We start from the raw sequence: 15,226 nt of genomic DNA on the forward strand, positions 1-15,226 counted from the left end.
CTGTTATCTTTTACAAAAACCAAAAAACAAAAAGAAAAGAAAAGAAAAGAAAAACATTATAAAAGGTCCATAATCAGTTGTTGTGCTGAATATAAACAGATTTGTCACTTTTGGCAAAAGGCGGTAATTGCAAATTCAGATTTCTTTTAATTGTTTTTAGGTGTTAGTGATCTCTTTTAACTACCTTTTTTTCAATGGTGCCCAATACCTGAAGTATTTATGGTTCGAATAAACTTTCTTTTCATCATCTTGAGCTGTAAATCATTGTCCTTTGTATCCCATTACTTGCCAGATCACACAACACAAATGGGCATGGCCTTTTATGGAACCTGTGGATGTTGAAGGTCTTGGTTTACATGACTACTATGAGGTAAATATTTTTACCATCTTCTCACTTTATTAAAATTCTTGGTCATGCATGGCAGACATATTTTCTCTCATTATAATGAATCAGCATATGCATAACTCTGAACAATGTAAAGTATTTGATATTGACTCCACTTGAGAGGGTGCTATTTCATTTTGCAGAACACTTACCTGCTTATTATTTAGATTTAGATTATAACTGTGGGTTTTAAAATGAATCATGTCTAGTCCTGGTTGTGGCTTTCAACTCAGTTGACTTGTGGGAATATTGTCCTTGATTAATTGTCTTCTTTTTTCCTTGTCCTTTAAGCTCTTCGATGTTTCCAGTGTAGGCCATGGATTGATTGCTATCGGTGTTGTATTTAGGTTATTGACAAGCCCATGGATTTTAGCACAATAAGGAATCAAATGGAAGCTAAGGATGGTTCTGGATACAAGAATGTCCGAGAAATATGTACTGATGTGAGGTTGGTTTTCAAGAATGCAATGACATATAACGATGAAAGAAGTGATGTTCATGTGATGGCAAAAACCTTGCTGGCAAAATTTGAGGAGAAGTGGCTTCAACTTTTGCCCAAAGTCATTGAAGAGGTAAAAGCATGTTATCCTAATATAAATTAAAAGCTTGTCATTGAAGAGGCAAAATTTGATTTGAAGTGATGTTCATGCAGTTCCATTTGTTGGAAATGTATTGTCTGCTGCTTTCTGATCATTGGGACTCCTTTAGGAAATGTATTATACACTTCTATTTCATTATTTGGAATCCCAGGTCAAGTCCCAAACCTGATTACTTGCAGGAAACAAGACTTAAGGAGGAGGAAGCTGAGGCCCAACGTGATATGCAACTTGCTCAGGAGGCTGCTAATGCAAAAATGGCTAGGGATATAAGTAGTGAGGTTTGTATTTATGCTAGCAGAAGCACGAATCTGGAATTAGCTTCTTAGAAAAGTACAGATGTCCATTTAAAACTGTTTTAGGAATGGTCACAATTCTGTTCTTTAAAGGATGTTCACTTGTATGGAGAGCATGATGAATAATGCATTGACAAAATTACTGTGGGTGCTTTTCAGCTTTGTGAGGTTGATATGCATTTGGAGGAACTGAGAGAAATGGTGGTCCAAAAGTGCAGGTTTGTTCATTATATTGGATCTTTTTTCCTGGTAAAGTCTTTTTTTTAATCTAATGATGTGCTTTTTGAACTTCAATTATGCCGTTCCTAATTATTTTCAGGTCTAGGTTTGATCTTGTTGTTCTTTCCATTATTTTTTTTTCCATTTAATCAGTTACGCAAAAAAAAAAAAAAGTTACAGTAATTGAAATCTCCTAATATAGTCTTTTTTTATTGGTAGCAAAAAAGTTTTATTGGGGTTGAATCAATCATACCAAGATTATATAACTGGAAATGTCAAACTAAAGATAGAAAGAACAACTAGTTTAATTTTGAAAAACATTCATTTTTAATGAATAATGCTGCAAAAAAGCTCAAGCTAAAATGAGGCTTTTAGAGCAGGCTATGGCCCATAGAATAGAAATGCGGCTGAGGATGAGAACTAACCATTTAGTGCATGCCATTTAGGCAATTGATATCAGTATAGTTGGATTGTTTTTCACCATTTTGTTTGTAACATTATTTTAAGGTTTCAACTGATGAATGGGTATTATTGTGTAGATCATGTGTTCAAAAGTTTATTTTCTGAGAAAGTTTTACCACACTGACTTTTTTTGTTGCTCTAAAAGCAAAAAAAAAAAAGTGTTACAGTTTATCAATGTCAAATTGGTCCGTCTGATTGCTTTGGATTAAGCACTTTTTTTTATCAGTAAACATGTATTTTATTAAAATTCAGATTGTAAACAGTTTATACAACTTGGTGATGGGACTGTTGATCCCCTTTAATCACACTATTCTATCCCTCATTACAGTGCGGCCCAAAATAATTGCTGTCTCAATGTCCCCTGTTTTGCTAAACCATCAGCTAGTCCATTTGCACTTCTTCGGATCCATTTTAATTCAGCCTCAACCTCTTTTGCAATCTTCTCCACTTCCCTTATAACATGTTTAAACGTCTGGGGTATGGCTGCTGTTTTCTGCCCATGAAATTACTACTTTTGAATCCCCTTCCACTTCAACATGTCTGTATCCTAGTTGTTTGGCTAGCTTTAACCCTTGTAATAATGCCAATATTTCAGCCTTCAGTGAGTTTTCGGTGCCAATCAGTCCTGAGAACATATCCAATATCCTCCTTTCAGAATTTCTTAATACTCCTATTCCTGAGATGCCCGGATTTCCACAGGAGCTCCCATCAAAATTCAGTTTTACTTTATTGCCTTTTGGTGGTTTTCACTCCAGCCTTTATCTCTTACTCTTGAAGACTGTGCTACTTCGGACCATGTTCTTAGAATGTCTGTGACTGAGAAGACTTGAAAGCTATCCAAGGGTTTTACCCAATGGGCTACTTTCACCTTGCTACTATCAATCACTTCATCTATTGTTCTACTCTTTTCCAAGAAAATTTTGTTGTTCCTCTCTTTCCATATTACCCAACAAATTACTGCCTTTGTTGCTTTCCACATTATCATCCATCTTTTCTTTCGCTGTCTCAAGAATTCATGGTTGAAGAGTCCTGCCACATCTTGAGGGGGCACCCACCTGCAGCCAAAGAGAGTACAAAAGAATTTCCTCTAAGGAATTTAATTAAGGGATTTTAGCAGACATAGTGCATACTTATACACCTTGAATAGGGAAACCCTAATTCTACTCAAGTTCTTTTTTTTTTTGTGAATTATGATCGAAACAGGGACAAAAGGGTTTGGGAAGTAAACGAGAGGGGTGGAGGAAAAAAGAGGAAGGCCTTGGACAGTAGCGATTGGGGATACAAGCTGTAAAGAGTATATAATAGGAAGAGGAGAGTGTTGGGTTCTGAATCAGCCCCAAAGGAAAGAAATGGGGATGAAGTATTAATTCAGGAGGAAATTTTGGAGGGAAGAAGGGAGAGGGTGGATGAGGAGGAAAAAAAGAGTGAGGAACAGGGAGGGATGGCAACAATCTCGGAAAGAGAAGTGGAAATTAGTAAGCTAATGGAGAGGGAAGTGACAATGTGCAAATCCTTGTGTCTGTTCTTCTGGGGAGTGGAAGGTTTTGCAAGAAAGGCATTTGAACAATTTGAGAGAGAGAGAGAGAGAGAAGGGGATGAGGAGGAAGCATTGGGTGAGGATATATGAAGAGTCAATTTCTTACTTTTGAAAGATTTGGGGTAGAGGGGAGAAGGTTGAGGTTATTAAGCTGAACTAAAGAGGATTGGAGAAGAGAATCGGGAGATCTTTGGTGAGAACCTGATAAGCAGCCTTTTATCCAAAAGAGATGACCTGTTAGGGGTGGTGTTTCAAATCTATTAAGGTGGTGGTCACTTCAGATGGGCATCTTGTCTCGGATTGGGTCTGGTGACCCCGGTGTTTGAACAGAGTAGCAGTTGAGATTTGGGGGAGATGTAGTGGAATGTATTTTTTTTTTTCAGATTTGTAGTAGTTTCCAGTTTGGTTGTTATGGTTTTTAGCTGCTTTGTATTATCAAGGTGCCTGCTTGTCACCTCTGCCTTGTATTTTTTTCTTTCAATAAAATTTCTTTTATTACTCTTCAAAAAAAAAAGGTAGCTGGACTAGCTGAAACTGAACTGTGGGGTGCTTGGCACAATTTCTTGTATATATCACCTATTATTTCTTGTATAATTATTTTGGAAAGGTAGATTGTTATATAATGTATCAAGGTTAATAGATTGCAGACCTTGATTTTCATGGTTGTTTTTTTATGATAAATGGCATGTTGGTACCTTCACTTAAGATGGACAAGAGGAAGAGGGTCCCTTAATACAACAGAAATTTAGATAGACAAAAGTAAGCAATGGGAAAAACCTGAACATATAAACATTCCCCTTGATGAGGAATAAATCACCCGCCTTCCCTGCTGGAGGACAGGTTGGACGAGTAGTGGTTGAGGTCAGCAGACCGATCTGCAAGAAAACAGAATCAAAGTACCTGACTACCTGGGGTTTGGACCTAGGCTGGACACTCCGATGCTTAAGTTAGCTGATCTATGTGAGGTTGCTAAGAGAGCAGAGAAAGATAGTGAGAGCAAGAGAGCTGATTGCACTTAATTGTGCGTACCTTGTGAAGGCATGGAGATGCCCTTTTATAGGCCCTGGAGTCCAAGAGCTGTGTTCAAGATATCCAGGAGCGGTAGTCCTTATTGGCTTGTTATCTTCAAGGCACGTTCTACCGATGTTGGCAGTGATCCTCATCTAGTCGCTCCGAAGCGTGCAGGAACTGGGGTCATCCCTACCGGGTAGGCAATGTGCCACCGTCCAATTCGGAACCGAATGGCGTGCTAACCAGATAAGGACAGCCCGCCACGTAGGTTAGTACCCCGAAGGTCGATTGGCTACTCAAGTCGTTGGCTGCCCAGGTTGGGGAGGTCAAGCCGACATCTGAAGTCATCGGCTTGTTCTCCTAAAGTGGTATGCTCCGCTCTATCATTGAGCAATATGTCGGTCTTCCTTTGGTTGAGATGTAGGTTGGGTTAGTTGGCTTAGGCTGACCTGGCTGAGTGTGATCTCTCCCCATGTGGCGCCAAGGTGTCATTAGACAGTTCAGATTCGCCATGTGTCTCTTCGTGATTTGTCAGCCAGATTACCCCTCATCACCCCTAAACATTCAAAAAGAAACAAAAAATGACACTGTCCATTGCCTTGTAAAGTGAGTGGGTTGTCATCCATCTTTCAAAGGCCTTAAGAACAGTTGCCCAACACCTAAGGAATTTTCAACTTTTCTGGCAATAGCCTCCAAGGTGGAGATTTTTCCCCTCAAGATTCTTTCATTCCTCTTCTTCCAAACTGGCCTATTGATGTAGGATGATTGAAAAGCCTTGGAACTTTTACTTTTTTAGGGATTAATTTCACAGCATTCAAAAGAAGAGGAACATCAAAATTGTATGAATCTGATTAGGAAATTGATAGGGTCATTTAGATATTAAAGAAATAATGTATAATGAGCAGCCCTATGAGGGGGAAATGATTAATGGAACCACTTAATGAGCAACCTATTATGAATAATGTTAAGGGCCCGCGAATAGGATCTCGTCACAGGTCGGTTAACGTTCCCTTGTTTCTCTCTTTTTTCGAGGAACCTATCTTTAGCGCCTTTATGGTGATTTGTTAAAGAGATCACCAACTCTCCTCTGCTCTTTCTTGACTGAAATTCTGGATGGATTTATTGAATAACATCTGCTCCTTAAATAGGAATTACAAGAGTCCTTCTTAAGGAAACTTTCTAAAAAAGAACTTTCTAAAAACATTAGGAAACTTTCTAAAAGAAACATTAAGAAACTTTCTAAAAGACCTAGGAAAAAATAATGCTACTGCCTAATTAATAGGAACACTGAATCTAGCTAAGAGATAAGATAGGAACACTGAATCTAGATAAGATAAGATAGGAACACTGAATCTAACGCTCATTACTGCTGCTGTCTGCGGCTGTATTCCTTTCCAACTAAAGCATCTACAATAAATAACCAGTTTATTGGAAACTAAAGTGGACTAGACAGTCAGACTGTTCAGGCCAGAACCCGACCTCTTAATGGTATTGTCTGTAGTTGAACTGATATGCTATAAAAACTGGATGGATCCATTTACTCTTTCCTATTTCTCAGTGATATTCCATGATCAAGACTTACCTAAATCCCGTAAAACATTTTTTTAATCAGCAAGTCACATGAAACCATTTCATAAAATTTCATTTGGTATCTACTTTTTAATAAAGCAACTCAACTCCAATTCTTGAATAATCCATGTCACTTCTGGTTTCTATTGTAACAAAAGAGTTCCTTTTATGTGGAACAAGACTTAAATTAGTAATTATGATCTTACTTCTTACATATGGACGGTTCTTCAATATCTTGTTTATTCACAATAAGATATTTTCTTTATGCATCACTAAAAAACTGGCATTTTTTGAGAGAGATTACACAAACTGTCCATCTTTTTGTGAACTAGCTAGTTTGGTACAACTTCACAATATATAATGCTGAAACTTGGCCTTTGGCTAGCGGCTTCATGTTGAGGCCACTTTCCTAAATAAAAGAGCAAGCCCAGTGCACAAGGCTCCTGCCAATGCGGGGTCTGGGGAGGGAGAGATGTATGCAGCCTTACCCCTGCACATACAGAGGCTGTTTCCAAGATTTGAACCCTGGTCACCCAGGTTGCAATGGAGCAACCTAACCGTTGCGCCAATGTGAATGCAGACAAAGAGAGAAATTGAAGAGGCTGTTGCATAATGAGGAAGAGGAAGAAAGAGAGAAAGGATCTATGGGAATGATGACAAGCAGGGAGGGCACATTACCATGCTGCAGAAGATGAGACTGAAGAAATGCCTCTGCCATCTTCATTAAATTGGAGTAAAAGTGTGGTGTGGTGATGCCCCTGCATAATCAGGGAGGGCACATTACCATGCTGTTTATCTCCAGTCTGCTTTTCTGACATGGTGTTGAGCAAAAGTGAAAATGGAGAATTGAGAGCACAACAGCTGGGAAATATGGGTCAATTAGACTTGATTGGGGTTTAGTGAGGCTACAGGGAGTTATGGGCCATGTTCCAGGACGTTTTGATAGGCTGTGTGGTGTGGTGATGTTATGGACACACCGCTCGGCAGCACACTGCGGCGCAGTCATAGACAGCGGCACGCACAGCAGCATGCACCGCCCAGCGGTACCGCATAGCAGCACGCACCACTCGGCAGCGCGCAGCACGCACCGCCCGGCAGCGCGCAACACACGCCGCACGGCAGCAGCACTATGAGACGCATGCGCCACCCGGCAGCAGCAGTAGGGCAGGACCCACACGACAGCTCATCAGGGTGGGTCCACACTTATCTTACCACATCAGCTCTGCTCGCCAACTCGCCGCCAGCTACTCCATTCCTCGTCCCTTATCCTTATCTTATCATATCTTATCTTATCTTATCTTAAGTAAGAGTTGTGTTACCATTAGGAGTTTGAGTTAAGTTGGATTACCTAGCCTAGCCGAATCCAACAAGGAGTTTCCTTCTGTAATCTCCTATTTAAGGAGCTACGAATTGAAGTAAAGGCATTCAGTTTTAAACCAAGAAAGGTGTTAGGAGAGTACGGGTGATCTCTTGGACAAATCACCCACGCGATTGCCACAATAGGGTCTGTACGCAAGGGCAAGGGCAAGGGCAAGGGAAGACAGGAGTCTCTCCCGGCGGACCGACCCGTGACGAGATCCTATGCGCGGGCCCATAACATTCTGGTATCAGAGCCTACCGTCATGGGGGAACAAGAGCCGCTGTCTTCCAAGGCCACGAACTGGAACACAAACTTGCAGAGACCAGCATGGAGGTACGTGAGGTCAAGGATGATGTCCGGGAGCTTCGACGCTTGTTGGAGACATTCTTAGCCAATAAGGAAAGAAACTCAGAAGGAACCGCCACCAACAACAGCCGTAGACCGGACTGGGCAGAAACGCCTGGCGAACATCAGACGGCCACCCCGACTGCCGTTGTTATCCCCAAATACAGTCGGCTAGAATTTCCGTCCTACAACGGCGCTAGAGACCCACTGGGATGGTTGCACCGCTGCGAACAGTTCTTCCGCAACCAGTGCACCGATGATAGAGACAAGGTCAATCTGGCCGCTTTCCACCTCACAGAAGAGGCACAGCTCTGGTTCTACTGTCTAAAGCAGGAAGAACCCGGGCTTAGTTGGGAACAATTTAAATCCTATTGCCTCCTCCGGTTTGGACCCCCACTGACAAGCAACCCGCTGGGCGAACTGATCAACCTCAAGCAGACCGGGATTGTGGCGGCTTATCAGCGCCAGTTCCAAACTCTTCTCGCCAGAGCAGCCTCGGTACGCCCAGACCAGCAAGTCGACATGTTCACAGCAGGGCTAGTGGAACCCCTAAGGGTGGACGTCGAGATGCAGCACCCCCCTAACCTAGTCACTGCTATGAACCTCGCACGTGCCTTCGAAAGGAAGATGCAGATCTCCCACGAGGGCTTCAGTATAGGACGGCCGACACCAACATGGACGCCTTCGAAGACAGCAGGAGTGACTCCCTCTTCGATCACAAGCAGAGAACCAAGGCTGCCTGCGGGAAGCCCCTCCAGATCAGCATCAAGCATAGGAAGCAACAGGTCTGCACCCCCCATTAGGCGGCTGACCCGAGCCGAGATGGCGGAATGGCGTGCAAGGGGGCAGTACTTCAACTGCGATGACTTGTACTCCGCCGGCCACAAGTGCAAGAAGTTGTTCTGTCTCCTAGTAGAAGAACCCGAAGAGGAAGAGGACGAGCCTGCAACATCAAAACCAAAAATCTCCCTCCATGCCATTACGGGGGTCAAGACCTCCCAAACCATGCAACTGAGAGCATTGATAGCAGAACGGCCAGTTCGTATTCTGGTAGACTCTGGTAGCACCCACAATTTCATCAGTGAACAAGCGGCTTGCAAGTTAGAACTGCCCATGGAAAGAAGACCACAATTACAGGTGGCCGTGGCAAACGGGGAAAGAGTTCACAGCCCCGAAATTTGCAAAGACACCAGAATTCAGGTCGGAACAGAGTCCTTCCAAGCAGATTTATTTGTACTATCCTTGGACGAATTTGACATCGTCCTAGGTGTTAAATGGCTGATCACGCTTGGTCCAATTCTATGGGACTTCGCCGCCCTGACCATGACCTTCCACTTGGATGGCAAACCAGTCACATGGCGGGGAACCAGGATAAGAACAAGGGCGCAGCTACATACACTCCAAGGTGGGGACTCACGCGCAACAGATATGGAAAGGCTCCTTACGGACTTCTCTGCAGTATTCAAGGAGCCCAAGGGGCTTCCCCCTCCTAGAGCTTGCGACCACCGAATCCCTCTGATAACCAGATCAGATCCCGTTGTGGTTAGGCCCTACCGCTACCCTCATCGGCAGAAAGATGAAATAGAAAGGCAATGCGCAGACATGTTACAGCAAGGGATCATCCGTCCCAGTCGCTCCCCCTTCTCCTCCCCAGTTCTCTTGGTGCCCAAGCAAGACGGGACTTGGAGATTCTGTGTGGATTACAGAGAGCTTAACAGTCGGACGGTCAAAGATAAGTTTCCCATCCCAGTCGTAGATGAGCTGTTAGACGAACTCCATGGCGCGCAGTACTTCTCCAAGCTAGACCTCCGATCAGGATACTTCCAGGTCCGAATGACCCCAGAAGATGTAGAGAAAACGGCCTTCAGAACACACCATGGCCACTTCGAGTTCCTAGTCATGCCCTTCGGTCTTAGCAACGCGCCATCCACATTCCAGGCCCTGATGAACAAGGTGTTTCACTCCCATCTCCGCAGATTTGTCTTGGTATTTTTCGATGACATCCTAGTCTATAGCAAATCTTGGGTAGAGCACGTGCAGCATCTGCGAATTGTTCTTGAATTCCTGTAGTAACATCAGCTCTTCCTCAAACGGTCAAAATGCTCCTTTGGGGAATGCAGGGTCCTTTACTTAGGACATGTGATTAGCGGTCAAGGGGTCACTATGGATGACTCCAAGATTCAGACCATCAAAGAATGGCCCAGACCGCAATCCGCCAAGGCCCTCCGTGGTTTCCTAGGGCTAACCGGCTACTACCGCAAGTTCGTTCACAATTACGAACTGCTGGCAGCCCTGCTAACAAGTCTGCTCAAGAAAAACGCCTTCCTCTGGGACGGTACAGCTGAAGCAGCCTTTGTAAAATTAAGAGAAGCCCTCTCCTCCACACCAGTTCTACAGTTGCCAAACTTTGATCTTGAGTTCACAGTGGAGTGTGACGCCTCCGGCACCGGCATAGGCGCGATACTACAGCAACAAGGGCACTCAATCGCCTTTTTCAGCCGCAAGCTGGCCGACCGCCACCTTAAGTTGCCCGCCTACGAACGAGAACTCATTGGCCTAGCTAAGGCAGTGTAGCACTGGAGGCCGTACCTGTGGGGCAGATCTTTCATAGTCAAGACGAACCATTACAGCCTCAAATATTTGCTGGAACAACGGCTCACCACCTCGCCACAACAGCATTGGGTCAACAAACTCCTAGGATTCGACTTCCGGGTAGACTACAAGGCTGGGGCCTTGAACCGTGCCGCAGATGCCTTGTCCCGTCGCGAAGACGACATGCTACTCCATGCAATCTCCCAGCCCCGAGCCTCCCTGCTGGAAGACATTCGGAATGAACTGCCACAGTCACCCAAATGGAGCGATCTGCTCAAGACAATACAGGCGGGAACGGCCAACCCCAATTGGAGCATGCAGGACGGGTTGGTACTGTACAAGGGCCGAATTTATCTTCCAACCGACTGCCCCTTAATTCCCTCCGTTATCTCCAGCATACACAACGCCACGCATGAGGGCATCCAGAAAACACTACACCGCCTCCATGCAGATTTCCACTGGCAGGGCATGAAGGCTTCGGTACGGGACTTCATCCAGAACTGTTCAACGTGCCAGCAGCAGAAGTGGGAAAACTTGCACCCAGCAGGCCTTCTCCAACCCCTCGCCCTCCCCACTCAGATCTGGGCAGATATTTCCATGGACTTCATCGAAGGCTTACCCAAGGTGGGAGGGAAATCGGTGATATTTGTAGTGGTGGACCGCTTCTCAAAGTATGCCCACTTCCTGCCCTTATCTCACCCCTACAGCGCGGTCTCAGTGGCCCACGCCTTCTTTGGCCACATCTTCCGATTACATGGGCTAACCGAGTCCATTGTAAGTGACAGGGACCCGATCTTTACCAGCGCCTTCTGGAAGGAGCTCTTCCGACTGTAGAGAATAGACCTCGCCTTCTGCTCCGCCTACCATCCATAGACTGACGGCCAAACAGAGGTGGTGAATCGGACAATAGAGATGTACCTCCGCTGCCTTGTGGGAGACCGGCCCAGGCGCTGGGTGGAGTGCCTTCCGTGAACCGAATACTGTTATAACACAGCCTACCACTCCTCCCTTGGCATGACTCCCTTTCGGGTGGTATATGGCCGAGACCCTCCCCGTCTTCTATCGTACGAACCAGGCTCGACACGGCTGGAAGAAGTAGATCGCAGCCTCCGAGATCGCGATGCCCTCCTGGCCGAAGTCTCCTTGCGCCTACAGCAGGCACAGACGCGCATGAAGCACGCCTACGATCAGCACCACCGCGAAGTCACCTTCGAGCCGGGATAGTTCGTTTGGCTGAGGCTCCAACCCTACCGGCAGCTCTCCCTCAGGTGTCGAGGACCCCCCAAGCTAGCCCCAAAGTTTTACGGGCCCTTCAAGGTTCTCAGGCAGATCGGGAAGGTTGCCTATCAACTCGAGCTACCAGAGCACAGCAGAATCCATGACATCTTCCATGTGTCCCTCCTGAAGCCTTTTACAGGGACTCCCCCGGACCAAGTGCCCCCCTCTACCACCTCTAAAGGACGGCAGACCCATCTTCCAACCTCGGGCTCTTGTACGGTCGCGCATCAATCAGGGTACCTTCGAGGTTCTAGTGGAACGGGACGGACTACCATCAGCTGAGGCCACCTGGATCCCCTGGAACGATCTTCACAGCGCCTACCCCGAACTTGAGCTTGAGGACAAGCTCGTAGTCCAGGAGGGGTGTGATGTTATGGGCACACCGCTCGGCAGCACACTCGGTGCAGTCATAGACAGTGGCACGCACAACAGCACGCACCGCCCAGCAGTATCGCACAGCAGAACGCACCGCCCGGCAGCAGCACTGTGAGATGCACGCGCCACCCGGCAGCAGCAGTAGGGCGGGACCCACACGATAGCTCATCAGGGTGGGTCCACACTTATCTTACCACATCAGCTCTGCTCGCCAACTCGCCGCCAGCTACTCCATTCCTCGTCCCTTATCTTATCTTATCTTATCTTATCTTATCTTATCTTAAGTAAGAGTTGTGTTACCACTAGGAGTAGGTAATTAGGAGTTTGAGTTAAGTTGGATTACCTAGCCTAGCCGAATCCAACAAGGAGTTTCCTTCTGTAATCTCCTATTTAAGGAGTTACGAATTGAAGTAAAGGCATTCAGTTTTCAACCAAGAAAGGTGTTAGGAGTGTTCGGGTGATCTCTTGGACAAATCACCCACGCGATTGCCACAATAGGGTCTGTACGCAAGGGCAAGGGCAAGGGAAGACAGGAGTCTCTCCCGGTGGACCGACCCGTGATGAGATCCTACACGCGGGCCCATAACAGGTGATGGGTTCCTTGGAATCTCATATCCAGATTTATAACCACTGGTGATAAACATGGAAGCAGTTATTAGAAGCAGTTGTTGGATGAATGCAGAGGAGTCTGGGTACTGCCTCTAAGGAAGTAAGGAGTAATGTCAATAATTGAGAAATGGAACCCCTTGTTGGTTTTCTTTCAAGTCTCAATCATATCTCTCCAACAAGTACAAGAGGCTGGACACACTGTGGAAGCCAGATCTGGGTGGCATGTTTCCAGTGAAGGCTTTTACCATTTTATTAATTGTAGGAGGCCATGGTTCACTCCACCTTACATTCATATGTAACTTTCCTATTTTAACCAAAATTGATTTTATATGGGCTGCTTTCTTAAATAGTTCTCAAAGCAGCACTTTCAGGGCAAGGACATGGCAAAATTGAAGTATTTCCCATGGACAGAAGTGGCAAGACTGAAGAGTGGTAGGAGAGGTAGAGCCAAAATCTAGGGGTAGTTTATCTTTATTGGGTACTGTGGGGGAAGGTTGTTTTTGTTTTGGTCAGTCCGGGTTTTTGGTTGGGGGGTGTGGTTAGGAAGTTCTATTTTGTTGCCGCTTTGCAATTGGCGGATTTGAGTAGCTTTGGTTGGTCAATCTCCCCACTCTGGTTGATGATGAGATTTTGTTTAAGGCTGTGTAGTTTTGGGATATATAGAGCTTATTCGAGGTGGAACCTTCAGATGTTTTGTTTAAGGCTGGGTTTGACAGGATCTAGATCATTTCTGTTGCCCCTAGTTGCTCAGTGCTTATTTTCACTTTTTCTTTCCTGTTCCTTGAGCCATAAAGCCTGTATACACCTTTCATGCTTCCCTTTCCTTTTAACACATTTTATTTTACTGTCAGAAGAAAATTCTTAGTTCATTGGGGGCATTTATATTTATTGATTAAACCCTATTAATCTGTGCCTGAAGCTGTGAAAAAAAAAATAATGTGATTGTTTCTGAAAGCAATTAAATAAAGGGATTGAAAGAACTGCTTTTTCATAAAAAAAAATCCAAAAAAGAAATGAGAAAAAACGTGCAAACACAAACAGCAGATACAAAGATCTAAGCTTCAAATTTTTTATACGATATACCCCATATCGGGCATATTTATTGTATTGGTGGGTCCCCAAAACACCTGTTTAGAGGTGTTTTCGGGAACCTCTTTTTTAAAATTATATATATATATATATATATCAAAATATTTAAAACTGGAACTTGTAAAAAAAACTAAAAAAAATAAGTGTATGGTTTAAGTACTGATACACCTCTGCCGATACATAAAGGTGTATCGATACTTTGAACCATAGTAAGATCCCTAACCCACAAAAACAAAAACTTCAATGTGTCAAAAACATCTGGAGCCCCTACCCCACCGCCCCCTCTTCTCCCACCCAAAAAAATAAAAGAAAAAGAAACAAGTAGGAAAAAATAAATTTTCCAATATTTTGTTTTTAAGTTCCATGTGTCAACTAACTATAGTAAGCCCTAGTCATGCAGTCACTAATGGATAATACTAAATTCACTTGGTATTTAAGCAGACATCTTTCAGTTCCTATTTGCATGGGAGGTCCCTACAGCCAGATTAAGTATTTGAACTTCGAACTCCATGTGGTTCTATAGAAGTTCCAGTTGTTGGTTTTTAACACCCGAGCATGACAGTTATTGGATCCCCTACTTGATTGATTTTATGTCACTGATTGCTTTACATATAAATCAAGGCTAAGTCGGCCATTTTCCCCACAGGAAAATGTCAACAGAAGAGAAAAGAAAACTTGGTGCAGGCCTCAGCCAGTTGTCTCCTGAAGATCTGAATAAAGCATTGGAGATAATTGCTCAGAAGAACCCAAGCTTCCAAGCCACAGCTGAAGAGGTTGATCTGGACATGGATGCGCAGGTCATTAAAACTGCCATCTCATCAGTGTCAACTTTAACTCAGTCATTTTATTTATGGAGGTTTATTTGGTGTTGATATGTACTCATGATGCAGAGTGAATCCACATTATGGAGGTTGAAGTTTTTTGTGAGGGAAGCTTTAGAAGGCAGCGGCAAGAGTTCTGTTAGCAGGGGTGGCAATGACAACTCCAACTCCAAGCGAAAGAAAGAAATTTGTGATGCTCTTGCCAAGACTGCAAAGAAACGGAGTAAAAAGCTATCTTCCTGATGTATTATATCGTCATATTATAAGTTTGTCTCTTTCATATGTTCACCTGCGGTGGCTACATGTCAGCATCTCGTCCAATGTTTATATAGATACAACTTTATTAATAAAATAAAATTCTTATAAATACAGCTGTTTAGATCAACATTTTTTGACAAGTTAATTTGTTTTGTTGGAGATAAGTTCATCTTACTTATTTAACAGAGTTGTCAGACCCGGATAGGATTAGATGGTCTAACTGGTGAACCGGTGATCCCGTGATGGTGGTTTTTCACTGTTCGGTTTTAATGTGTTTTTATTTTTTCTTTTCCAATTCAGGCTGAACATTTAATGTGTGAATACCCACATACTTAATACATTGCAATAACTATGCAGGCCGCATCATTTCCATGTAAGGGGAGGGGCACTAAAATAAAACTGAATCTTTACATATTGAAAAAGT

General features: G+C 44.1%; 1 protein-coding gene across 4 annotated transcripts in view; it reads left to right on the forward strand.

Moving 5' to 3' along the window:
* The window catches only part of LOC104594791 (transcription factor GTE1), a 38,574-nt gene extending 23,663 nt beyond the window's left edge, over positions 1–14,911 (forward strand). For all 4 annotated transcript variants that reach the window (XM_010255263.3, XM_088897210.1, XM_010255264.3 and 1 more), the window contains 6 exons: positions 293–370; positions 733–957; positions 1,164–1,262; positions 1,437–1,495; positions 14,370–14,520; positions 14,614–14,911. In XM_010255263.3, coding sequence (XP_010253565.1) covers positions 293–370; positions 733–957; positions 1,164–1,262; positions 1,437–1,495; positions 14,370–14,520; positions 14,614–14,787 — 786 coding nt within the window. In that variant the 3' untranslated portion in view covers positions 14,788–14,911. The remainder of the gene's footprint in view (positions 1–292; positions 371–732; positions 958–1,163; positions 1,263–1,436; positions 1,496–14,369; positions 14,521–14,613) is intronic.
* Positions 14,912–15,226: the final 315 nt, after the last annotated feature.

This window comes from Nelumbo nucifera, chromosome 2 (assembly GCF_055504915.1).
Source record: "Nelumbo nucifera cultivar China Antique chromosome 2, China Antique-T2T, whole genome shotgun sequence".
NCBI lineage: Eukaryota > Viridiplantae > Streptophyta > Magnoliopsida > Proteales > Nelumbonaceae > Nelumbo > Nelumbo nucifera.